A 26,539-nucleotide genomic window follows, 5' to 3' on the forward strand; every position below is an offset into this window, starting at 1 on the left:
GCGCCTTAAATAATAAGCTTTACAAGCTGCTATTGCACCCTGGTCCGTGGGTTGAATGAGAGAGGTTGTGTTTGGGGGTTGATTTAGCATTTTCATGTTTTCAGAAAGCTCACCAGTGGTGGAAGGATGACTTGGTGCATTGTCCAGAATGTGGAGAATCTTGAAATCCAAATACTTTCTCCTGCAATAATTTCTAAAAAACATCCTCACAATACATCAACAATAAGATCAGAAAAAATTTGCCCAGTCATTCAACCTCTTTTGCTTGACCTGAAGTAACCAGCTTGAGTGGACGTAAGGTAACCAGGGATGGAATCACATAATAGCCAATGGAAGTTCACGATTTAAAAAATCATTCCCCAATTCACCAATTGTGTTACAGCCACATCACATTGACGCAATGTGCGTCATAGGTGAATTACCAGTGTGCTTGATCCTTTAAATTAGGAAAATGCAGTAGAGCAAAGGTATTGAGGGATTTAGACCAAAGGCAGATATACAGAGTTAGGCCCAATCTCATTGAATGGTGGAACAGGCTCGTGGGGCTGAATAGTCTACTTTTGTTCCAAAGTTCACCTTCTGATCCCAAACACTGAACTATTGCTGTTATTACATCTGCTTTTAGCTCTATCTTCAACATAAAGGGAGTCAGGGGGCTGAGTTGAGTATGGTTGCCATTACAAAAGAGAAAGTGCTAGAAAAGCTAAAAGGTCTTAAAATTGATAAATCTCCTGGCCCTGATGGGTTACATCCTAGAGTTCTGAGGGAGGTGGCTGAGGAAATAGCAGAGGTTGAGATCTTTCAAAAGTCACTGGAGTCCGGGAAAGTCCCAGATGATTAGAAGATCGCTGTTGTAACCCCCTTGTTCAAGAAAGGATCAAGGCAAAAGATGGAAAATTGTAGGCCAATTAGCCTAACCTCGGTTGTTGGTAAAATTCTAGAATCCATCATTAAGGATGAGGTTTCTAAATTCTTGGAAGAGCAGGGTCGGATTAGAACAAGTCAACATGGATTTAGTAAGGGGAGGTCATGCCTGACAAACTTGTTGGAGTTCTTTGAAGAGGTGACAAGTAGGTTAGACCGGGGAAACCCAGTGGATGTGGTCTACCTAGACTTCCAAAAGGCCTTTGATAAGGTGCCACATGGGAGGCTGCTGAACAAGGTGAGGGCCCATGGTGTTCGAGGTGAGCTACTGGTATGGATAGAGGATTGGCTGTCTGACTGGAGGCAGAGAGTTGGGATAAAAGGTTCTTTTTCGGAATGGCAGCCGGTGACAAGCGGTGTCCCGCAGGGTTCAGTGTTGGGGTTGCAGCTGTTCACATTATATATTAATGATCTGGATAAAGGGACTGGGGACATTCTAGCGAAGTTTGCCGAGATACAAAGTTAGGTGGACAGGCAGGTACTACTGAGGAAGTGGGGAGGCTGCAGAAAGGTCTAGACAGTTTGGAGGAGTGGTCCAGGAAATGGTTGGTGGAATTCAATGTGAGCAAATGCGAGGTCTTGCACTTTGGGAAAAAGAATAGAAGCATGGACTACTTTCTAAACAGTGAGAAAATTCGTAAAGCCAAAGTACAGAGGGATCTGGGAGTGCTAGTTGAGGATTCTCGAAAGGTAAACATGCAGGTTGAGTCCGTGATTAAGAAAGCGAATGCAATGTTGTCAATTAACTCAAGGGGGTTGGAATATAAAAGCACTGTTGTGCTACTGAGACTTTATAAAGCTCTGGTTAGGCCCCATTTGGAGTACTGTGTCCAGTTTTGGTCCCCACACCTCAGGAAGGACATACTGGCACTGGAGCGTGTCCAGCGGAGATTCACATGGATGATCCCTGGAATGGTAGGTCTAACATACGAGGAACGGCTGAGGATCCTGGGATTGTATTCATTGGAGTTTAGAAGATTAAGGGGAGATCTAATAGAAACTTACAAGATAATACATGGCTTGGAAAGGGTGGATACTAGGAAATTGTTTCCGTTAGGCAAGGAGACTAGGACCTGTGGACACAGCCTTAGAATTAGAGGGGGTAAATTCAGAACAGAAATGCGGAGATATTTCTTCAGCCAGAGAGTGGTGGGCCTATGGAATTCATTGCCAAAGAGTGCAGTGGAGGCTGGGACGCTAAATGTCTTCAAGGCAGAGATTGATAAATTCTTGATGTCACAAGGAATTAAGGGCTACGGGGAGAGTGCGGGTAAGTGGAGTTGAAATGCCCATCAGCCATGATTGAATGGCGGAGTGGACTCGATGGGCCGAATGGCCTTACTTCCGCTCCTATGTCTTATGGTCTTATGGGCTTATGGTCTTATAACTGTAAATGTTATTAACCTTTGTTAATTATTGCTAGTAGAATGTTTCTAGCACTTTTATTTGTCACTGATACACAGTTTATTATAATTACATTTGACAATAGGCTTATCACAAAAAGGACAAATTTTCCTATTGAAATTCTAGTCCGACCAGCCGTGAGTAACCTGATTTTAAAAACTGAAAATTACTTTTAAAAAACTATATGCAACTATTTGCCAACTTCATTGCAATAGATTAAAATGTTTCTTCATAAATTTGATAGTTTCTTTAATATTTAAAAATATTTAAAGGTGCCCATAATTGTTTTGCACCTCAAAATAAAGTTCAATATTCTCAAAAACTTGCAAATGGATACTACGGGAAACTCACCACCTCCTTCATTACCTCTTTATTTGATTGTTAACTTCTCTCTTGCATGTTCAGGTTCTAGTCTAAGCTGCTTCATTTGCAGCTGAGTTCTAGCTAATGCAAGCCATGTTGTACTTTGGTTAGATTCTTCAAGTTAAAAAGAATGAAACGTGGACTTCAGGTATAGGATATAAGGAGAGATGATAAAAATTAGGTGTTTTCCCTAAAAGTTAGATGGTTGGGGTGATCTGATTGAAGTCTTCAAGATATTAACACAAAAAGAAAGTGTAGATAAACTATTTCCACTGGTTGGGAATTCTAAAAACTGGGGGCATAGTCTGAGAATTAGAGCCAGAACATTTAGGAGAGATGGTAGGAAGCACTCCTACACACAAAAGATGGTAGATGTTTGGAACTCTCTTTCAGGAACAGCAATTAGTTATTAATTTTAAATCTGTGAAAGCTAACTTTTTGTTAAGCAAAGGTATTGAGGGATTTGGGCCAAAGGCTAGTACACAGAGTCAGGCCATCAGCAAAGATCTCATTGAATGGTGGAACAGGCTCGTGGGGCTGAATGGTCAACTCCTGTTCACCTTCTGATCCCAAACACTGAACTATTGCCGTTAATATATCTGTTTTTAACTCTATCTTCAACATTTCTGTAAATGCTATTAACCTAACCTTGGTTAATTACTAAAAATCACTTAGGGGTAAATGTGACCTCCACAGGAAAGAGAAACTGCAATTAACAAAGCTTTTCAATTAGTAGAGTAAAATTCACCACGGGATTCTATTCACCTTAACTTCAGCAAGTCCAAGTATCAATTCTGAACTCGAACCAATTTTGTGATGACCAATAACTTTTGTTTTGTAACTTCTGCGACTGTGTTCCACTGAATTGGCCAGGCTGTATTCCAATGTCCATTCATAGGCAAGGTCACAGTTTCATAACTGCACTGAGCCAACAACCACTGCTTACTGGATACTTCCCAAGTTCCAATTCCCAGCTGAACTCAGTCAACAATTACTGCTCAGACCAAACTCCTCACATGGACTCACTTTCAAGTGGTGATGCTTTGTGCTGTTACTATACAGGCACATTGCTGACCTGCATTGCTTCACAATCTTCAAACAGGGCTCAATCCCATCTGCAATTCAGTCTTGATGCCAAGGTAGGTACCATGCCAATGGTATTCAATTTGAAAAAAATAAACAGATTCCCTTGCACTGTTTATGGGTGAACTGTGTTTGGAAGGTGAGAAATGTATACAACTGGTCAATGTGATGCATTTAGTGAGTAGGTGAAAAGAGTTTGCGAGTTTTCAATTTGTTTCTCATTTTCAGCCTCCACCATTTGGTACCAATGGGTTCTGACGAAAGGGATGGACATTGAAATGTTAATTTCATGTCTGTCTCCATAAATTCTATCTGATCTATTGAGTTTTTTTTCCACTTTCTGTGGTTAATTCAAATTCCCAGCAACCCCAATCACAGAAAGTAGATCTATTATAGCAGAACCGGATACTGAATCCACAGTGAAGGAGATTAGCACAGTTATTGATTCGCTTGCCATGCGAAAAGCTCCAGTGCTAATGCCAAATGTCGGAACCTATCTGGCATGGGAAACTGGCATTTCTGTGGCATCTGTGACAAGTTTTCTGTCTCTGCTGGAGGGAGAGGGCAGGATATGTGTAGCAAAGTTTGTGACCCAGCAAGGACACTGAGCAATAAAAACAGCTCTTGGGGTATCACCCCGGCTAAGCACTGTGTGATAAGTATTTGCTCATGTTGCCCTTAGCAGACTGTGGAGTTTAGCTAAACCTGGATCTCCATGTGGTTTCAGAAATGGAAGACATACTGTAATTGACACAATCTTCTGTCAGAGAGCTACAAGAGAAATGCTGGGAACAAAGGGCACCACTATATATTGCCTTCATCAATTTCACCAAGGCATTAAACCAAGCTACTAGACAAAGCAGACCACTTGCCGCAGCTATTCAATGTCATTTATTTTCATTGATATGATAGACAAGGTCAACTACAAAGAAGTGATATTGGAACACTTCTTTTGTCTGCAGTGGAATCAAACAAGGTAGCCATGTTCGGGCACCGATGCTTTTTGGCATATTCTTTTCTTTGTTGCTGTGATATGCCTTCATGTCATCTGTACAGGATGCCTACTTATGTACTAAAACTGATGGATAACTGTTCAGCCTTGCACACCTGAAATCCAAGACAAAGTTACACTAAGTCCTCATCAGGCACCATGTTGATGTTGCACCAGTGTTCCACATTGGGGAACATTTACAACAGCAAATGGGTCACCACCTGTAAAAAGTTTGGTTTGATCATCAGCATCAGGAAGGCAACAGTTCGGGTTTAGGATGTTGACCCGGTGCCATCTTTCAGCATTAATAATGTCACATTGAAGATTGTTGATAGGTTCACATTTCTCAGTTTCACAATTGCCTCAATTTGTCAGTTTGTTCTGAAATTATTGCTTGCATGGCAACTGGTATGTCCTGTGCCCTCAGCACACTCCTCAAGTGATACTTGGTCAACATATGCTGGACAGGATAAAAATCAGAATTATTTACACTCCCACTGACTAAGATACATCTTCTCTTGACAGGACAAGGTCACCAACTCAAAGGCCCTAGAATGTGCTAACTCTATCAGCATACCAACATTGCTAAACCAATGACAGTTTGCTGTCCAACTTGGCTTTGTTTATTGGATGTATAATGGCTATATTCCAAATATATTGTAAATAGTAAAAGGTGACTGCTGAGAAAAATGGAAATGTTTGTCTGATGCAGCAAGGTATGCTCATCTACGATTGGTTTGAACAGAACAAAGGGACACACACACACACACACACACACACGGACACACACACACACACACACACACACACACACACACTTATGCCCCATCACACCCACACACATACTTGGCCAAGTTTACACACATACGCACACTCTTTCACTGCATACATTCAGATACACCCATGCTGTCTCCCCTGCATGCGCACACATATATATTTATGGGTGGACCTGTCGTTGCAGAATTACATTTTATTTTGCTCAAAAACTGCATAAATCCATGTAGGATTCTGAAAGCCCCACTTTAGAAATAAAACCAACTCAACATTGGGAAAGACTTTAAGTTCACACCTTTAATACATTGTCTGAACTAAGATAACACCTATTGTTAGATAAACTGAAACCACCTTGAGAATGTAACTTAAAAGGAGTTTTTGAATTTACATTTTAAAGAGCCTAAACCAGCATATCCCATCCTAAAAGATGCAAGAGTTAATCTAAATTTGTTTAATATACCATTAGATATCCATAACACTGTAACCCTTTTGTTATAAATTCTGTGTCTTCTGGTCCTGCTCCACAACCACCTGATGAAGGAGCAGCGCTTCAAAAGCTAATGCTTTGAAATAAACCTGTTGGATTATTACCTGATGTTGTATGATTTTTAACTTTGTCCACTTTCAAGGAACCAAGACCTGCACTCCAAGGTCTCTTTATTCAGCAACACTCCCCAGGACCTTATCATTAAGTGTATAAGTCCTGCTCTGATTTACCTTTCCAAAATGCAGCCCCTCACACTTCCCATGTGAGTAACTTTCTTCACTATCCACTACACCTCCAAGTTTAGTATCATCTGCAAACTTACTAACCATACCTTCTAGGTTCACATCCAAATCGTTTACATAAATGACGAAAAGCAGTGGACCCAGCACCAATCCTTGCGGCACACCGCTGGTCACAGGCCTCCAGTCTGAAAAGCAACCCTTAACATCACCCTCTATCTTCTACATTCAAGCCAGTTCTGTATCGATTGGCTAGCTCTCCCTGTATTTCATGAGATCTAAGTTAAAAATCACACAATACCAGGTTATAGTCCAACAGGTTTAATTGGAAGCACTAGCTTTCGGAGCACTGCTCCTTCATGGAGGACACAATTGTAAGACACAGAATTTATAGCAAAAGTAGGGAATCTAATCTAATCTCAGGATTCCTTCCAACAACTTGCCCACCACTGATGTCAGGCTCACCGGTCGATAGTTCCCTGGCTTTTCCTTACCACATTTCTTAAATAGTGGCACCACGTTAGCCAACCTCCAGTCTACCGGCACCTCACCACTTAAAATCACCCAGCCTAGGGAAAGGTCAACTACCATTAACTCTATCTATACCCTCATTATTTTCAACTCCTATACTCAAAGAACTGAGCAACGAAGGCAAGTGTTCTAAACACCTTTTGAACTATCCTGTCTTTTTGTGATGCAAACTTCAAAGAATTATGTACCTGCACCCTAGATCCCTATGTTCTACAACACTACCTAAGGCCCTACCATTAATTTTGTATAAGCCCTACCCTTGTTGGTTGTACCAAAATGCAATACCTCACACTTATCCAGATTGAACTCCATCTTCCATTTCTTGACCATTTAACCATTTGACCGAGATCTCTTTATAATCTTAGGAGACCTTCTTCACTGTCTATTTTGCCACCAACTTTGGCGTCATCTGCAAATATACTAACCATGCCTTCTATATTCTTATCCAAATAATTTATACAAACGACAAACAAAACTATCCATTCTCTCATAACTAAAACTCTCCAGTCAAGCAAGTATCTTGGTAAATCTCCTTGGCACTCTCTCCAGTACAATCACATCCCTTTTATAATGTGAATTCCAAAACTGCACACAATACTCTCACGGTGGCTTAATCACTGTTTTATACAGTTCCACCATAACCTTCCTGCTCTTAAATTCTATGCCTCAGCTAATAAAGATAAGTATCCCTTATGCTTTAACCACTTGAGTCTTGCTTCATTTTCAGCCTAACAAAGCATCTACTGAAGATGTAAGAAGAAGATATAAAAGTTTTTACAACCATCAGATTGGCAAATTGCTTTTTAACCAATAAAACACTTTTACAGTACAGTCACTTTTGTAAGGTAGGAACACCACTACCTTCACGCTCTTCTCCAAGCCACTCACCATCCTGCCTTGGAAGTATTTCACTGTTCCTTCACCGTCGTTGATTCAAAATCCTGGAATTCCCTCCCTAAGGGCATTGTGGGTCAACCCACAGCAGGTGGAAGGCAGCAGTTCAAGAAAGCTGCTCACCATCACTTTCTCAGTGGCAACTAGGGACAAAGGCTGGCCCAGCTAGCAATGCCCACACCTCATAAATGAATTAAAAAATGGCAGCCAATATGCACATAGCAATCTCCTACAAGGAGGAATACCTTCATTACCAGATCATCTGTTTAGGGATATTGTTGACTGATAAACATTAGTTAGCAGTTAGCTTTCTTGCTGTTTCTTGAAATAATGTTGCATTTTTTACATCCGCCTAAGAAATTTAACAAGACCTCAGTTTCATTTGAAAAATGGCAACTTCAATAGTGTCATACTCTTTCAATCCTGTACTGGAGTTCCAGCATCTCAGCTTTGTAGGGTATTAGCTATCAGCAGAGACTGGACAAACTTGGATTGTTTTTACTTGAAGGTCAAAGGATGAGGGACGATCTGAAAGAAGTTTACAAAATTGTGAGCGCCATAGTTTGAATGGATAGTCAGAGTCATTTTCCCTGGGTAGAAATGTCAATTATTAGGAGACATAGGTTGAAGGTAAAGTTTTAAGGAGATGTGACAGGCAAGGTTTTGACACAGACGGTGGCAAGAATCAGTCAGGTAGAAAGTCAAACTTATTCAAGGAACGTGATGTTACCCAGGGCTTCCATTACTTTGTCACTCTCTCTGGGCATAGAGAGATCAAAACATATTTGAGCTAACAATTCCCTATAAAGACCTCTCTTGCCTGGAGCACATAGCTACTGAATGAAGTCCTAAGAAATGACATCTGCACATCCTTTCCGTACAAAACAATGCAACATCTGACTAACAATTCACATTTTAGCAAATCAAAAGCAAATGTTATTCATCAAACCCAAAATAAAGAAATTTTGCACTCCTTCACTGTAAATATTTCTGCTCAAGTTTTAAAGAAAATTGCTCTCAAGATGTTACTGCGAACAGCAAGGTCCTTTTTACTTCTCCTGGCTAATAATACTCTAATGATCACAAGATTTAAAGTTATTAGTTCAGATAACTTCTACTATTGGCTGTGGGAGTTTCACATTACTGTTACACTTAGCATGAAGAAACATTAAACCATTTTTCTCTTAACTGGTCTCACTGATTTTAAAGTGTTTCACGTTAACAGTTATCTCCCTCCTCTGGTCGATGTCTCCAATGGTCAGCCTGCTCCATGGTCAACTCTCTCCACTGATCATCACTCTGAGCACATTCTGTCAGTTAACGCATTCAGCTTTGGAACATTACATTAAATTCTGGTCCTCACAAGGCAAGAGGATAAGATGGCTTTAGAGACAATACAGAAACAATTTACCAGGATGTTGCCTGTTTTGGAGAGTATTAACTATCAGCAGAGATTGGACAAACTTGGTTTGTTTACAGGGACGAAAATTGTGGTGCTGCAAAAGCACAACAGGTCAGGCAGCATCTGAGGAGCAGGAGTCATAGAGATGTACAGCATGGAAACATACCCTTCGGTCCGACCCATCCATACCGACCAGATATCCCAATCCAATCTAGTCCCACCTGCCAGCACCCAGCCCATATCCCTCCAAACCCCTCCTATTCATATACCCATCCAAATGCCTCTTAAATGTTGCAATTGTACCAGCCTCCACCACTTCCTCTGGCAGCTCATTCCATACACGTACCACTCTCTGCGTGAAAAAGTTGCCCCTTAGGTCCCTTTTATATCTTTCCCCTCTCACCCTAAACCTATGCCCTCTAGTTCTGGACACCCCAACCCCAGGGAGAAGACTTTGTCTATTTATCCTATCCATGCCTCTCATAATTTTGTAAACCTCTATAAGGTCACCCTTCAGACTTCACGCTCCAGGGAAAACAGCCCCAGCCTGTTCAGCCTCTCCCTATAGCTCAAATCCTCCAACTCTGGCAACATCCTTGTAAATCTTTTCTGAACCCTTTCAAGTTTCACAACATCTTTCCGATAGGAAGGAGACCAGAACTGCACGCAATATTCCAAAAGTAGTCTCAGCAATATTCCATACAGCTGCAACATGACCTCACAATTCCTGTACTCAATACTCTGACCAATAAAGGAAAGCAACCAAATGCCTTCTTCACTATCCTAGCTACCTGCGACTCCACTTTCAAGGAGCTATGAACCTGCACTCTAAGGTCTCTTTGTTCAGCAACACTCCCAAGGACCTTACCATTAAGTGTATAAGACCTGCTAAGATTTGCTTTCCCAAAATGTAGCACCTCGCATTTATCTGAATTAAACTCCATCTGCCACTTCTCGGCCCATTGGCCCATCTGGTCAAGATCCTGTAATAATCTGAGGTAACCTTCTTCACTATCCACTACACCTCCAATTTTGGTGTCATCTGCAAACTTAATAGCTGTACTTCTTATGCTCGCAGCCAAATAATTTATGTAAATGACAAAAAGTAGAGGACCCAGCACTGATCCTTGTGACACTCCACTGGTCACAGGCCTCCAGTCTGAAAAACAACCCTCCATCACCACCCTCTGTCTTCTACCTTCGAGCCAATTCTGTATTCAAATGGCTAGTTCTCCCTGTATTTCATGAGATCTAACCTTGCCAACCAGTCTCCCATGGGGAACCTTGTCGAACGCCTTACTGAAGTCCATATAGATCACATTTACCGCTCTGCCCTCATCTATCCTCTTTGTTACTTCTTCAAAAAACTCAATCAAGTTTGTGAGACATGATTTCCCACGCACAAAGCCGTGTTGACTATCCCTAATCAGTCCTTGCCTTTCCAAATACATGTACATTTTGTCCCTCAGGATTCCCTCCAAGAACTTACCCATCACTGACGTCAGGCTCACTGGTCTATAGTTCCCTGCTTCGTCCTTACCGCCCTTCTTAAACAGCGGCACCACATTAGCCAACCTCCAGTCTTCCGACACCTCACCTGTGACTATCGATGACACAAATATCTTAGCAACAGGCCCAGCAATCACTTCTCTAGCTTCCCACAGAGTTCTCGGCTACACCTGATCAGGTCCTGGGGATTTATTCACCTTTAACCATTTCAAGACATCCAGCACTTCCTCTTCTGTAATATGGGCATTTTGCAAGATGTTACCATCTTGCAATAGGACAGATGTTAGGGGTAGATTCTTTACTCCGCGAGTCATGAGTTCATGGAATGCCCTGCCAGTAGCAGTGGTGGACTCTCCCTCTTTATGGGCATTTAAACGGGCATTGGATAGGCATATGGAGGATTGTGGGCCAGTGTAGGTTAGGTGCGCTTGGATCGGCGCAACATCGAGGGCCAAAGGACCTGTACTGCGCTGTATTTTTCTATGTTCTATGTTCTATGTATCTATTTCCCTCTAGTCTATATCTTCCATATCCTTTTCCACAGTAAATACTGATGCAAACTACTCGTTTAGTTTCTTCCCTATTTTCTGTGGTACCACACAAAGGCCGCCTTGCTGATCTTTGAGGGGAGAAAGTGAGGGCTGCAGATGCTGGAGATCAGAGCTGAAAATGTGTTCCTGGAAAACGCAGCAGGTCAGGCAGCATCCAAGGAACAGGAGAATCGACGTTTCGGGCATAAGCCCTTCCTGAAGTGCTCCCCCATTGACACCTCAGTCACCTGCCCTGCCTTATTTCCCAAGAGTAGGTCAAGTTTTGCACCTTCTCTAGTAGATACATCCAAATAGAGTAATGGAGTCAGAAAATGTTCTTGTCCACACTTAACAAATTCCTTTCCATCTAACCCCTTAACATTATGTCAGTCCCAGTCTATGTTTGGAAAGTTAAAATCCCTTACCATAACCACCCTATTATTCTTACAGGTAGCTGAGATCTCCTTGCAAGTTTGTTACTCAATTTCCCTCTGGGGGGGTCTATAATACAATCCCAATAAGGTGATCATCCTTTTCTTATTTCTCAATTCCACCCAAATAACTTCCCTGGATGTATTTCCGGGAATATCCTCCCTCAGCACAGCTGTAATGCTATCCCTTATCAAAAATGCCACTCCCCCTCCTCTCTTGCCTCCCTTTCTATCCTTCCTGTAGCATTTGTATCCTGGAACAGAGTCGACATTTCAGGCATAAGCCCTTCATCGGGAATGTGGGGGAGGGATGGAGGCTGAGAGATAAATAGGAGGGTGGAGGTGGGGCTGGGAGAAGGTAGCTGGGAAGATAATAGGTAGATGCAGGTGGGTATGATGGTGATAGGTCAGAGGGGAGCTTGGAGCGGATGGGTGGGAAGGAAGATGGACAGGTAGGACAGTTCAAGAGGGCGATGCCAAGTTGGACGGTTGGACTTGGGATGAGGTGGGGAGAGGGAAGATGAGAAAACTGGAGAAATCGACGTTGATGTCTTGTGGTTGGTGGGTCCCAGGGCGGAAGATGAGGTGTTCCTCCTCCAGGCATCGAGTAGCTTGGATTTGGAGGTGGAGAAGGCTCAGGACTTGCATGGCCTTGGTAGAGTGGGAGGGGGTGTTAAAGTGGTCAGCCACAGGGCGGTGGGGTTGTTTAGTGCATGTCTCAGAGATGTTTCCTGAAACGTTCCGCAAGTTAGCGTCCTGTCTCCCCATTGGAGAGGAGACCACATTGAGAGTAACGGACAAGGTAGATGAGATGTTTGGATGTGCAGGAAAATCACTGCCGGATGTGGAAGGATCCTTTGGGGCCTTAGATGGAGGTGAGGGAGGAGATGTGGGTGCATGTTTTACACCTCTTGCAGTGGCAAGGGAAGATGCCGGGAGTGGAGGGTGGGTTGGTGGGGGGTGGACGTAACGAGGATAAGCTAGAGAAAAAGTATTTGGATCTTTCTCAGGATGAAGAAGAGAAGAGGTCCTTTACAGATCTGTGAGAGTGTGGCCCTGATAAGCTAGAGAAAAAGCTTTGATGATTGTGTGGATCCTTGCTTTCACCTGACTTTTGAAGGATGAGGGGACAACCTGATTGAAGTTTACAGAATTATGAGAGGCATAGGTAGAATGGACAGTCAGAGTCCTTTTCCCAGGGTAGAAATGTCAATCACGAGGGAACATAGGTTTAAGGTAAAAGGGGGTAAGTTTAAGGGAGATGTGAAAGGCAAGGTTTTACATAGAGAGAGTGGTAAGTGTCTGGAATGTTCTGCAAGAGTAAGTGGTGTTTAAGAAGCATCATGACAGATAAATGAATAAAGTCACATGACACCAGGTTATAGTCCAACAGGTTTATTTGAAATCACAAGCTTTTGGAGCGCTGCTCCTTCATCAGATGATTTCAAGTAAACCTGTTGGACTATAACCTGATGTCGTGTGACTTCTGACTTTGCACACCCGAGTCCAACATCGGCACCTCCACATGAGAAATGAATTGGCAGGGAATTGAGGGATATTGGTGTCATGGCAAAAGGATTTTAGTTTAGAAAGGCATCAAAAGACCTTGGGTGTAGGTGCGTAGTTTCTTGAAAGGCGAGTTAAACGTAGACAGGGTAGGAAAGAAGGCATTTGGTACGCTTGCCTTTATTGGAAAGTGCACTGAGTATAGGAACTGGGAGATCATGTTGCAGCAGTACAGGACATTGGTTAGACCACTTTTGGAATACTGCATTGAATTATAGTCTCCCTACCATAGGAAGGATATTGCGAAACTTGAAAAGGTTCAGAAAAGATTTACAAGAATGTTACTGGGATTGGAGAGGCTGAATAGACTGGGGCTATTTTCCCTGCAGCGTCGGAGGCTGAGTGGGAGCTTAGAGATGTTTTTAAAATTATGAGAGGCATGGTAAGGTGGATAGCCAAGGTCTTTTCCTCAGGTTAGGACATAACTAGAGGACATAAGTTTAAGGTGAAAGCGGAAAGGGACTTAAGGGACTGCTGTTCATGCAGAGGGTGGTGGTGAGTTGCCAGCGAAGTGGTGGAGGCTGGTACAATTATAACATTTAAAAGGCATCTGGTTGGGTACATGAATAGGAAGGGTTTAGAGGGATATGGATCAAATGCTGGCAAATGGGACTAGATTGATTTAGAATATTCAGTCAGCATGGCTGAGCTGCAACAAAGGGTCTGTTTCCATGTTGTACGTCTCGATGACTCCACGTGTCATTGCTGTCTTGGTGAGCTGAAGGGCCTCTTCCTGTGCTATACTGTTCTTGGTTCATCAGTTAATGCATCCATTAGTCATTGTACCCACCGGTCAACACCTCTCCCTAGTTAGCCTGCTCTGAAGGTCAATATTCTCTGCACACTTTCCCAGTAAACTTTTTTGTCATTCAGCACACTCACCACTGGTCAATGTCAGCCATCAATGAGCCAGCACCAATTGCGACCATGACTTAAACTAAAAGGATCAGCAGAGAACAAGTCTCACAATAAGAAAGCTGACAGCCATGAAGAGAGTCTCTTGGGCTGACTGTTACATCCTATCAAACAAAGGTGGAAAGAAACACACCAAAACAGAAATAACTAGGGAAGTGAAAGCTGAAAAGCAGAGGAAAGGAATAATGGGAAATACTTTGTCTACATTGATATGAAATTTTTCACATAAACAGAGGCACAGAAAGGTAATAACCATCCAAAATATTATTATTGGTGACAAGCAGAGATGTTAAGCCTTTGGAAAGAAGCACCAGATAACAATGTATATGAATTTATCTAATCTACTTACATTTATGCTTAAGGGTACAATGATAAATTATAGCATTCAGGTAATGATTTATTTAATTGATTTGTTGGTTTGCTTTTTTTTTTGCGAGTGATTACAGTTTGTGTACAGAGGAAGAGAACAAAATCAATAGGATGACTGGGAGACAGGATTTGACACTGCACTGATGAGACACATTGTGGCACTCCAGTGAGCTGAGGAAACATTAGCGCCACAGGCAAAGTTGAAGTGACTGGCCAATGCAGCTTTCAAAACAGAAAGCCCACATGTACATTAATATAAAAACATCACCAATAATTTTTTTTTCAAGACAAAGCTGACACCAGTAATAAACAAATCTGTATTGTGACAACCAACTTTATAAAAGTCGGCAGGTGTATGTGTGTGTTTAGCAATCCTCATTCCCATGTAAGACATTCGGCCTAATTAAATCATCCTAATAGCTACAGCCCCAATACTGCACTGATTTATGGAATTAAAATGTGTCTTGCAGCAAAGTCAATGGCTAATTACTGCTGCTATCAAACGGCGGGAGGGAGAATCTGAACTGATTTTATACAAATGGTAATTGTATTTGACAGCTTAATTGCTTGCCTATTATTTTTACTATGACTGCTCCACAACCAGCTTTCTTTACTTCACTGAAATGTAATCAATTTCCTTTCCACAGATGCTTTCCAGCCAGGACGTGGACAACAGTTTACTGTATAAATCTTTGCCTGGCTTTCTCTCCAAAACAGCTGCAAACTGAAAACTCATTTTTACACCACTTTCAGCTCCTGATAAATTGTATTCCATCAGCCACTGTGCAGAGGCTGATCAATCCATTCCAGAGCCTCTGGCAGCCTGGAAACTGGTAGGCTCTTTCATTCTCTAATATCCCTCATGGTGAACCCTTGAGATTTGTTTTAATTTTGGATGTTCGCCCCTCCTTTCCTGGGGATGCAAACTCAATACTGTATCTTCAGAGACATATCACCATACATATAGTGAGCCTCCAACTGAGGGTCTTAACTCTCCAGGTTTGCCCTTAGGAATATCCCACAATTACTGGGAATGTCCTGCTGCTTTCAGGGAAATAAAAATTAATAGCCAGAAGAAATCCAAGAGGAAAATCAGACAGACATGAAAAGCAATGTTTCTTTCATCATGTGGGGTACTTTTAAAAACAAAATTTATTCATGGGATGTGGGCATTGCTGGCTAAGCTAGCATTTATGGCACATCCCTAATCGTCCAGAGAGCAGTTAAGAGTCAATTGCATTGCTGGAATCACATGTCGTCTAAACAAAGTAAGGATGGTAAATTACCTTCCCTAAAGAGAATTTAACGATAATTAATAGTGGTCACATAGTTGTTGTTTGATTAGGTTTTATTAAATTTTGTCATCTGAATTTCACCATCTTGGGATTTGAACACGTAACTCCAAAGCATAAGTCTTATATTCTGGACTGCTAGTGACATTACCACTATGCTAGGGCCTCCCACTATTTATAACAATTAATGGGACACATGTCTAAGAAACAAAAACGCTTTTTGACTAGTTCAGGAGGGTCGGTGTGGATTAGGTCAGTCACAGTTGGCAACACTAGGCCTTTCCATATTGGGTTAAACCAACCAAACTTCTCAATCTATCCTCAGTTGACACCCACATTTTCAGCAGGAATTACATATGGATCTGATAAGAACGTATGCCTGATTCTCATAGGAACAGATTTCACAATAGGGAATTAATGAAACAGAACTGGTGAGAATTCTGTCAGGTGCCTTGGATATACCTGTGTCAAAGGGAGTAGAGAAGTTCAAGAACTGAACAGCAATTCGACAAGCGGTGACCTGGCCAGCAACACCTATACCCCTATATCTTACTTCCATGAAATAATAAAAACAGTTGCTCTTTTGGAAACATCTATCAATAAAGGATGGTTCACAAAATGTTTTTGGCAAACAGAAAACAGGTTGGAGGTTTGACATTATTAAGTACCATCCAGAATCCCAATCCAGGATGAACAGTTTTCTTTTAAAAATTCAGTCACGGGATGTGGGCATTGCTAGCTAGGCCAGCTTTTATTGCCCATCTCTAATTGCCCGAAGGCCAGTTAAAAGTTACACGTAGGTCAAACCAGGTAAGGATGGCAGATTTAAGAACATTAATGCACCAGGTAAGTTTTTACAATAATTGACAGGAGTTACACAGTCATTAAGCAAGATATTTGTTTTTTTTTAATTCCAGGTTTTTTTTCATTGAATTCAAATTTTGCCATCCACATTTCACATCACCCCCGTTTCTAGATTACTAGTTCAGTGACATTGTCACTACACCACCACTGCCCCAGATAACATGCTGGGTACATTCCCAGATCCCTCCATTGTGAAACAGACAGAAAGTGTTTTAAATCCTGCCTTTCCCCTTTACAGATGCTGGCATTTTACCATTTTCTATTTAATTCCAGCACAACAGATTGCTAATTGATTTTCTGTTTAATTTTCCTTTCTATTTATGAGTTATTTATTGTCATAGATATCTAGAAAGATATAGTGAAAAGTGTGTTGTTGCCATAATCCAGCACCATTTTGAGTTACAGAAGAATAAAAAGAAATTATATAAATATATCATCTTCTGTACAAGGGGTATCCAAACACAGGGTTCCAGGGCTTCAAGCAAGGTCTCTGTTCAAGGAGACCCTGTGCTTCAGGCCTACACTCCAGGCACCACCTCCATGACTGCGACCTGAGATTAGATGGTTAGATTCCCAACAGTGTGGAAACAGGCCCTTCGGCCCAACAAGTCCACATCGACTCTTCAAAGAGTAACCCACCCAGACCCATTTCCCTCTGACTAATGCACCTAACACTATGGGCAATTTAGAATGGCCAATTCACCTGACCTGCACATCGTTGGATATGGGAGGAAACCCACACAGACACGGAGAGGCTGTGCAAACTCCACACAGACAGTCACCCAAGGCTGGCATCACACCCTGGCGCTGTGAGGCAGCAGTGCTAACCACTGAGCCATTGTGCCACCTGCTGCCATTGCCTAGATTCCCCACTCTAGGTATCACCATCGTCACAGCCAACCACCTGCTGAGTCCAGGAGTCCATGCTTCAGGCCTACCACAGACAGAAGTTCATACTCCAGGCACCATTACCACCGCGGCCAAAGGCTGCCTAGTCTCCAAGTCCAGATTCCTGGCCTATCATAGCCAGGAGTCCCCACTCCAGTTACTGCCTCCATCACAGCAAGGCGTTGCCATTGTCGAGAGTCCCTGCTCAGGGCACTGCCATCACCTACAGCTGATGACCCACTGAGTCCATGCTTCAGGCATACTGTAACCAGGAGCCCTTACTCTGGGCACCACCACCACTGCAGCCAACAACTCACCGGGCACTAGTCCAGCTTCCCCACAGTGTCAAAAGATGAAAACAAAATAGAGAAAGAAAAGGATGTGACCTTTGTTCACCCTTTTGTGACTTACATTTCTTTTTGCCCCTTGCTTGCTTTTTATTCTGCTTATTTTATGTTTGTTTATCTCACTTAACCCCAAGGTTGTGAAACACACAATACAAATGCAAATCTTTTTCTTTTCCAGACATTCCTATTTCAGTCAACAAACATTCAGATGAAATTTAGAACTGCTGAAGTTTATACAGCTAGATTGAGGAAATTAAACTATAAGACTAACCTCTCCACTGGCACTCAATATAAAAATTAATTCTCCATAGGGAAGCACATATTTTCTATGAACTTGCTCAAAATGATCAGGGCAGTAAGACTTTGTAATAACAAAGAACTGTATACCACACAAAAGATGATCAACCTAAAAAATTACTTGTTTCTCTCTCCACAGATGCTTGACTGACTGAGTAATTTCCGAATTTTTCTTATGTTTAAAGAGCATTTTCAACCATTATGCTCTGCATTGGGAGTAGTACTCTGTACATGTATCTGAAAATTAGAACACTTCACTGACAGACCCTTCGTCACATTATAGACACACATTTCAGTTTAAGTGAGATTGAACAGGAGCAAGAGATCAGCAGCTGATGTTTACAGATTAGCAGCATTTTATTTGTTTAGAACCATTGAATGGTTGGTTGATTTTCCTGCTCCTCGGATGCTGCCTGAACTGCCGTGCTTTTCCAGCACCACTCTAGTCCAGAATTTGGTTTCCAGCATCTGCAGTCATTGTTTTTACCTAGAAAATAAAGGAGGCCTTTCAACCATTTTGCTGCGAATCCCACCTCTCTGCAATTTCCTTACAACCCAGCAATTCCTTTTACCTTCAGACACTAATCCTTTTAAAATCCACAACTGAATCACCACAATCTTAGGCAAAGTATTCCCGATTATAACCACAAGCTGAAGAAAATAAATGTTTTCTCATGTTGCCTTTGGTCCTTCAATGTTTGTTTTTGGAAAGAATGACTGTTGAGATTTAATGAAAAAGCTTGTTGCCCTTTATAAACATTCAGCCTTTGATTTGCATTGTCATACATTGTACAATATTATTTACTCCATTATAAACAATTTCAGCAACAAATCAATAGCTTCTATATACAATGCTGAGCGCATAAATTTCAGAAACTAAATCTAGTCAGCATACCTTGGTGACAGGAATGTACATCTTTAAAAAACAATAAACTTGGAAAACTATGAGGCAGCTAACAAGCTACTTAAACACCAAATATTAAAAATAATATAATTGTCACAAAAAGGAAAAAGCTATACGATAAGCAAGTGATGAAAAGAAGAACTTCATTCCAATGACCACAAAAAGATTATATCACAGAATTGTTATGGCACAGAAAGAGGCCATTCAGCCCATTGTGTCTACACCAGCTCTTCAAATGAGCATGTTTACCTAGTGCCAAGCTCCTGCCTTTTCCACATACTCCTGCACCTTATTTCTATCCAAATAATCTTGAATGCCTCAATCGAATCTGCCAACACCACATTTCCATGCAGTGCATTTCGTACCCTATCTACTCGCCGTACAAAAAATTTTTTCTCATATCAACCTTGCTTCTTTTGCATGTCACTTGTTCCTTAACAGTTCCTCTCTATATATCAAGCCTGCACATAGTTTCAGAAACCTTGATCAAATCTCTCCTCAGTCTTCCTCTCTTCATTACCGAAGTTGTTCATTCCTGGAACCATTCTTGTAAATCACGTCTGCACTCTCTCCAATGCATTCATATCTTGAGATTATTGATGTGCTCGCTGAGCTCGTAAGTTTGTTTGCAGATGTTTCATCACCACACTAGGCAACATCATCACTGCACTTCTAGTGTCGTTGTTCTCTCCTGCTTGCTACATGTGTGTCCTGGTTTGCTGAGGTAGGTAGTATCATTTCCGGTTTTGTTTCTTAGTGATTGGTACATGGGGTCAACAGTTTAGTGAATGACGTTCTGCGTTGAATGCCAGGCGTCCAGGACTTCCTGTGCATGTCTTTGTTTGGCTTGTCCTAGGATGGACATATTGTCCCAATCAAATTAGTGTCCTTCTTTGTCCATGTGTATGGATACAAGTGATACTTGATCATGTCTCTTGGTGTCGAGTTGGCATTCATGTACCCTGATGGCTAGTTTTCTTCCAGTTTGCCCTATGTAATGTCTGTGGTAGTCTTTACTTAGTATTTTGTATCTAACGTTGGTTCTGTTAGTATTGGGTATGGGATTCTTTATAATCATCGGTACCTGTCGTAGTGTAGTTGTTGTGTTCATATCTTTCCTATGTGATGTCTACAACTGTATACAATAGTTCTGCTGGGGTCTAACAAGTATCTTGTACAAATTCAACCTTCTTGCTCTTGCACTCTATGGCTTAATTAATAAAGCCAAGATACTGTATGCTTTATTAACTGCTCTCACCACCTGTCCTGCCACTTTCAATGATCAGTGCACATCTATACCCAGGTCATAGAGTCATAGAGGTGTACAGAATGGAAACTGACCTTTCGGTCCAACTCGTCCACACCGACCAGACATTCTAAATTAATCTAGTCCCATTTGCCAGCATTTGGCTCATATCCCTCTAAACTCTTCCTATTCAGGTACCCATCCAGGTGCCTTTAAAGTTGTAATTGTATCAGCCTCCACCACTTCCTCTCACAGCTCATACTATACACGCACCACCTTTTATGTGAAAACGTTGCCCATTAAGTCCCTTTTAAATCTTTCCCTTCTCACCTTAGCCTATGCCCTCTAGTTTTTGACTACCCCAACCCTGAGCAAAAGGCAATGTCTATTTACCCTATCCGCGCTTCCCAAAACTTTATAAACTTCTATAAGATCATCCTTCAAACTTAGACAGTCCAGGGAAAACAGCCCCAGCCTACTCAGCCTCTCCCGATAGCTCAAACTCTCCAGCCCTGGCAACATCCTTCTAAAGCTTTTCTGAACCTTTTCAAGTTTCACAAAATCCTTCCTATAGCAGGGAGACCAGAACTACACACAACATTCCAAATGTGGCCTAACCAATGTCCTGTACAGCCGCAACATGACCTCCCAACTCCTATGCTCAATGCACTGACCAATAAAGGAAAGCATACCAAACGCCTTCTATACTTTCAAGGAACTACAAATCTGCACTTTCAAGGAACTATGAATCTGAACTCCAAGGTATCTTTCTTCAGTAACATCCCTAGGATCTTACCATTAATTGTATAAGTCCTGCCTGATTTGCCTTTCTAAATGCAGCACCTCACATTTATCTAAATTAAACTCCATTTGCCACTCCTCGGCCCAGTCACCCATCTGATCAAATCCCCGTTGTATCCTCAGGTAACCTTCTTTGCTTTCCATTACACCTCCAATTTTGGTATCATCTGCAAACTTACAAACCATGTTCACATCCAAATCATTTACATAAATGATGAAAAGCAGTGGACCCAGCATCGATTCTTGTGGCACACCGCTGGTCACAGGCTTCCAGTCTGAAAAGCAACCCTCCACCACCACCTCTGTCTCTACCTTTAAGCCAGTTCTGTATCCAAATGGCTAGTTCTTCCTGTATTCCATGTGACCTAACCTTGCTAACTAGTCTACCATGAGGAACCTTATCGAATGCCTTACTGAAGTCCATTTAGATCACTTCCACCATTCTGCCCTCATCAATCTCCTTCGTTGTTTCTGCAAAAAACTAAACTTAGTTAGACATGATTTCCCACACACAAAGCCATGCTGACCACCCTTAATCAGTCGTTGCTTTTCCAAATACATGTAAATTCTGTCCCTCAGGATTCCCTCCAACGACTTACCCAACAGTGATGTCAGGCTCACCGGTCTATAGTTCCTGGCTTTTCCTTATCACCTTTCCTAAATAGTGGCACCATGTTAGCCAACTTCCATTCTTCCATCACCTTACCTTTGGCAATTGATAATAATAACATCTCGGCAAGGGGCCCAGCAATTACTACTTCTCACAAGTCCCTCTGCTCATGCACCTCCTTTAGAATTGTATGCCCTATTTTGTATTGTCTTTCAATGCTCTTTTTACCGAAGTGCATCACCTCACACTTCTCCGCCACCTATCTGACTACTTTGCAATATCCTTTTGGAGTTCGACACTATCCTTTTCTCAGTTCACAATTCTTGCAAGTTTCATATCATCTACAGACTTTGAACTTGTCCCCTGCCCACCAAGAGCTAGATCATTAATACATTTCAGGAAAAGCAAGAGTCTAAGACTGATTCCTGGGGAGGTCCATTATAAACCTTCTTCCAGCCCAAAAAGTATTGACTGACCATTACTCTGTTTCCTAACACTCAGTCAATTTTGTATCCATATGGCTACTGTCTCTTTTATATCATGTCCTATAACTTACCGCACAAGCCTGTTATGTGCATTGTATCAGTTTTCTGAAAATCTATATCTACCCACATCCACAACATTACCCTCATTGAGTCTTCCTTTTACTTTCTCAAAAAGAAATCATGATAATTAAAATGCTAGAAACCCAAACTATAAATCATATTTTTTCTACCAGCAACAAATAATCAGGTCTGAAATCAACAATGTACACTAGACTCCTGTGCCAAAGTGGTAATATTTCATTGAGAAAATAACAAAAGGTATAATTATCAATGGTTCAGCTGTGTGAAACATATTCCTGAGCTACAAAGAGTTTTTGAATATTAATTTGATCTTACAGAAATCTGAATGGAAGTGGAATTTCATGTATTTTGTGAGGAAAATAATTATTTTAATCTCTAATTTTGCTTTGTGGTTTAGTAATTTTATGTATGTATTAAAATTACAACATAAATGAACTAATATTCACATATTTAAATCATCAATGCCTCTCATCATCTAGAGCTATAGATAATGATCCAGTTCAATCTTTTCTTCAATTAAACCAAGCTCAGTTCCCTGAATCAGACTTTGGGAATGCTTTTCAACTTGAGGTGCAGCATGTGAATATCAGTATTGTGTCTGAAAGGGTTTACACTTAATTTAATTCCTGATGAAGAACTCATGCCCGAAACATCGACTCTACTGCTCCTCAGATGCTGTCTGACCTGCTGGGCTTTTCCTGTGCCACACTTTTTGACCCTGATATTCAACATCTGCAGTCCTCACGTTCTCCTTTAATACTTAACCTATCAATATTTGTGGAGCCATGTTGTTTTTCAGTACAGTATGAGAGAAATAGTTCCTGGAGTGTAATGGGGATTTATTTGCATTGAGAGAGATCTTATGAGCAAACAGAGTAGATAACAAAGTGCATTAAGCTTACCGTTAGAAGGATCTAGAATTGATTCTTTGTTTACTTAGGAAAAAACCTTAGCTTGGAAAGCCTTTTGTTTTCAGTTCTTTGGTGAAAGTTAGACATGTAAACTAGTTTCTCCTGAGAAAGGGGATATTTTAGAACAGATAAGAAATAGGTGGCCTCAGGGTAATGGATTTAGTTTGAAAGTTTCAGACCAGAATTATTTGTTTAGATCTATGAAAGTGTTAACTGAAACTGAGACAGTCTAACATCAATTGTGCAAATACACAAGGAAGAGTATATGTTTCAAGACCAGGAAGTGAAAGTCATAATTAAGTTAAACGTATTAATTTGATTGAGAAAAGATTATCTCTGGTGTTTGAGTATTGTAAAGAGATGCTCTTGAGATACAGGGAATATTGTATTTCATCATGCACTTAAAAAATCATCCAAGTTATGCTGTATATAAATAGTTTATTTTATTCTATTTTATTAATATACTCTTTGCTTAATAAGCTTTCTTTTTATTGCTAAAGCCCAATCTGCAGTGTTGCATGCTGCCTTTCAGTGAAAAACCTCATTAAATAAAGCAAAATGTGATTTATTAAGCCAGATTTCAGTATGGGGTCCAGTAATAACATCAGCTAGGTTCAAAACGGGGGTAATAGTCATTTTGATCTGGCTTTTGTAATAGCCCATCAGCATAATAAAGAATAATTTTTAAAAACCTTTAAAAATTGAGACATAGTGACTGTGAGGTGGAGAGTGTCCACAGAACGATGAGTTTCAACCCTATGCATACATGGAGAGATTGCACCTGGCGTATCTTGCTTCAACTATGTAAAGCCTTGGTGAGAACGCACATAGATTATTGTGTATAATTTTGCTCTTCCTACCTAAGGAAGGATATGCTTATCGTGGACAGAATGCAACAGAATCTCACTCGACTAATTCCTGGGAAGTTGGGATAGTTTTAAGAAGAGAGATTGAGGAAACTGGGTTATATGTTCTCACAAGTTTCAAATAACCAATGAACCCATTGAAATTTTTAAGATTCTTACAAAATGGATGTAATTAGGACTTTTTCCCTGGCTGATGAGGCCATATTCGGGGATGTAGCCTCATAATATGGGGTAAACCACATAAGACTGAGATGAGGAGGAATTCTTTGAATCACAGGGTGGCAAATCTTTGGAATTCTCTTCTCCAAGGGGCTGTGGAAGCTTAGTCATTCGCACATTCAAAACTCAACAGATTTCTGCAAATCAATGACATAAAGGAATATGGAGAGAGTATAAGAAAGTGAAATTGAAGTAGATTGACAGCCATAATCTACGTTAATGGTGGAGCATTCTATATGGGCTTTATGGCCTACTCCTGTTCCTATGTTCATGAGTTTAACATAATCCATGATTCAATTATGTTGAAGACTTGGACAAGTTTTATAGCTTCTTTTTTTTAATTGATAAACAATGCCCTTAACACTTGTTTTTTATCTTTATTTTATCTTTTTTTTTAGTGCTTACATTTTCCCAGCACCCAGGTAAAATGCTAGCTTCAACCAAATGAAACAAATGAATGGCAGGAGGATGTCCATCAACATTTCAGTCGAAAATAAATGGAACAACTTTAAAAGATGAGTGCGAGGCATGCAGAATAATTAAGCACTCACAATCAGCAAATTCAGATTAAAGGGTTGAAGAGGTTGAGCTATTGGGAGAGGCTGAATAGGTTGGGGCTATTTTCCCTGGAGCATCAGAGGCTGTGAGGTGATCTTGTAAAGGTTTATAAAATCATGAGGGTCAATAGTCAAGGTCTTTTTCCCAGGGTAGGGGAGTCCAAAACTAGAGGACATAGGTTTAAGGTGAGAGGGAAAAGATTTAAAAGGGACTTAAAGGGCAACTTTTTCTCGCAGCTGGTAGTCTGTATGTCTATGGAATCAGCTGCCAGAGGAGGTGGTGGAGGCTGGTACAATTACAACATTTAAAAGGCATCTAGATGGTATATAGGAACGAATAGGAAGGTTTTAGACAGATATGGGCCAAATGCTGGCAAATGGGACTAGATTACTTTAGGATATCTGGTCGGCATGAAAGATTTGGACTAAAGGGTCTGTATCTGTGCACTACATCTCAATGACTCTAGGACTCTATTCCAAATGGATTTAAAAATTACAACTAAAGAGGGTAGACATAAATTTTGCAAGGATAAAAGGGAAAGTAAACATTGGAACAAAGAGAAACATGCTGATTTATATTTACTAGTTGACCAAATAGGGCTAAGACAATCAATGAATAAAAGCATATTACCCAAAAAAAATTCAGAATGTTAAAAATGAGGACCATCACGAGAAAAAGAACAAAATATTCTCAATTATTATTTTATCCTCAGTGTGTTATACTACAGGTCAGTAATCCAAAGGTCTAGATGAGTAGGTCTATGTTTTCCAATATCACCATGGCAATTTGAGAATTTAATTCAATGATTTGTTGATTCTGGAAACATCAAGCAAGTATCAGTAAAACTAAAGCCACTGATTGCCTTAAAACCCACAACTGATTTACTTATACAGTCGCGCCTCGACATATGAACAACCCCGTTCACGAACAAATCGGTTTACGAACAAGATTGTACGTAAAATTTCGCTTCAACGTATGTACGAAATTCAAGGTACGAACAAAGGTACAAACACAAAAAGCCCGTGTGCGACCACGTGGTTTCATTGTTCTGCTTTGCTACACGCTTGTTGAACGCAAAAGCTCTAGGGCCCCGCGTGATCTCATTCAGTTCGTCTTTGGCGCGTGCGCTGTGAACGTCCAAGCATTCTTACGCTATCCGAACAATGGGAAAAATTTATTCAATTCGCTAACTTTTCAGTTTGTGAACCGGGTCCCGGAACGGATTAAGTTCGTGAGTCGAGGCGCTATTGTATCTTTTAGGAGACAATCTTGTCATGTCTACCTGATTTGCTTATCCCATGCAAACATTGGCAATTCTTTACTGCCTTCTGAAGTGGATGGGCAATCCATTCAATTGTATTAAACTACAATGAATTTCAGTTCAACAAGAGGTAGCATCTCCATTTTATGACAACAAGGGAAAAGCAATACATTTCTACTGGCAACGCTTACATCCCAAGGGGAAAAAACAAAATGTCTTAAACAAGCTGAAAGGGCTCAAAATAAATAACATTTCAAGGATAGGTAATGTTTACCCTGGAGTGTTGAGCAAAACTAGCATGATTTTCAAAGCATTGACATTCATGGATTCCAGGAAGGTACCAATGGTTTAGAAGCAGCCTAATGTGATACCCTGACTCAAAAAGGTGACAAAACCAGCACTTGGTCATGAGTTATGTTTTAAGCGCTTAGATAAGAAGGACGTCCATAAGAACTGAACTGTAATGAAGGGCTTCAATCAGCCTAATATAAACTTTT

General features: G+C 40.9%; 1 protein-coding gene across 3 annotated transcripts in view; it reads right to left on the reverse strand.

Moving 5' to 3' along the window:
- The window catches only part of xylb (xylulokinase homolog (H. influenzae)), a 296,035-nt gene that overhangs the window by 93,260 nt on the left and 176,236 nt on the right, over positions 1-26,539 (reverse strand). Inside the window, exon 16 of one of the 3 annotated variants that reach the window (XM_087987601.1) lies at positions 17,937-18,587. The exons of the other annotated variants lie outside the window; for them this stretch is intronic. Within the exon in view, the coding sequence (XP_087843727.1) occupies positions 18,466-18,587 (122 nt within the window). The 3' untranslated portion in view covers positions 17,937-18,465. Of the gene's footprint in view, positions 1-17,936; positions 18,588-26,539 lie in introns of those variants that run through there. 3 annotated transcript variants of the gene reach the window in all.

This window comes from Chiloscyllium plagiosum, unplaced genomic scaffold (assembly GCF_037043375.1).
Source record: "Chiloscyllium plagiosum isolate Xiang-an unplaced genomic scaffold, Cpla_swu_hap1 HiC_scaffold_5, whole genome shotgun sequence".
Classification (NCBI taxonomy): Eukaryota; Metazoa; Chordata; class Chondrichthyes; order Orectolobiformes; family Hemiscylliidae; genus Chiloscyllium; species Chiloscyllium plagiosum.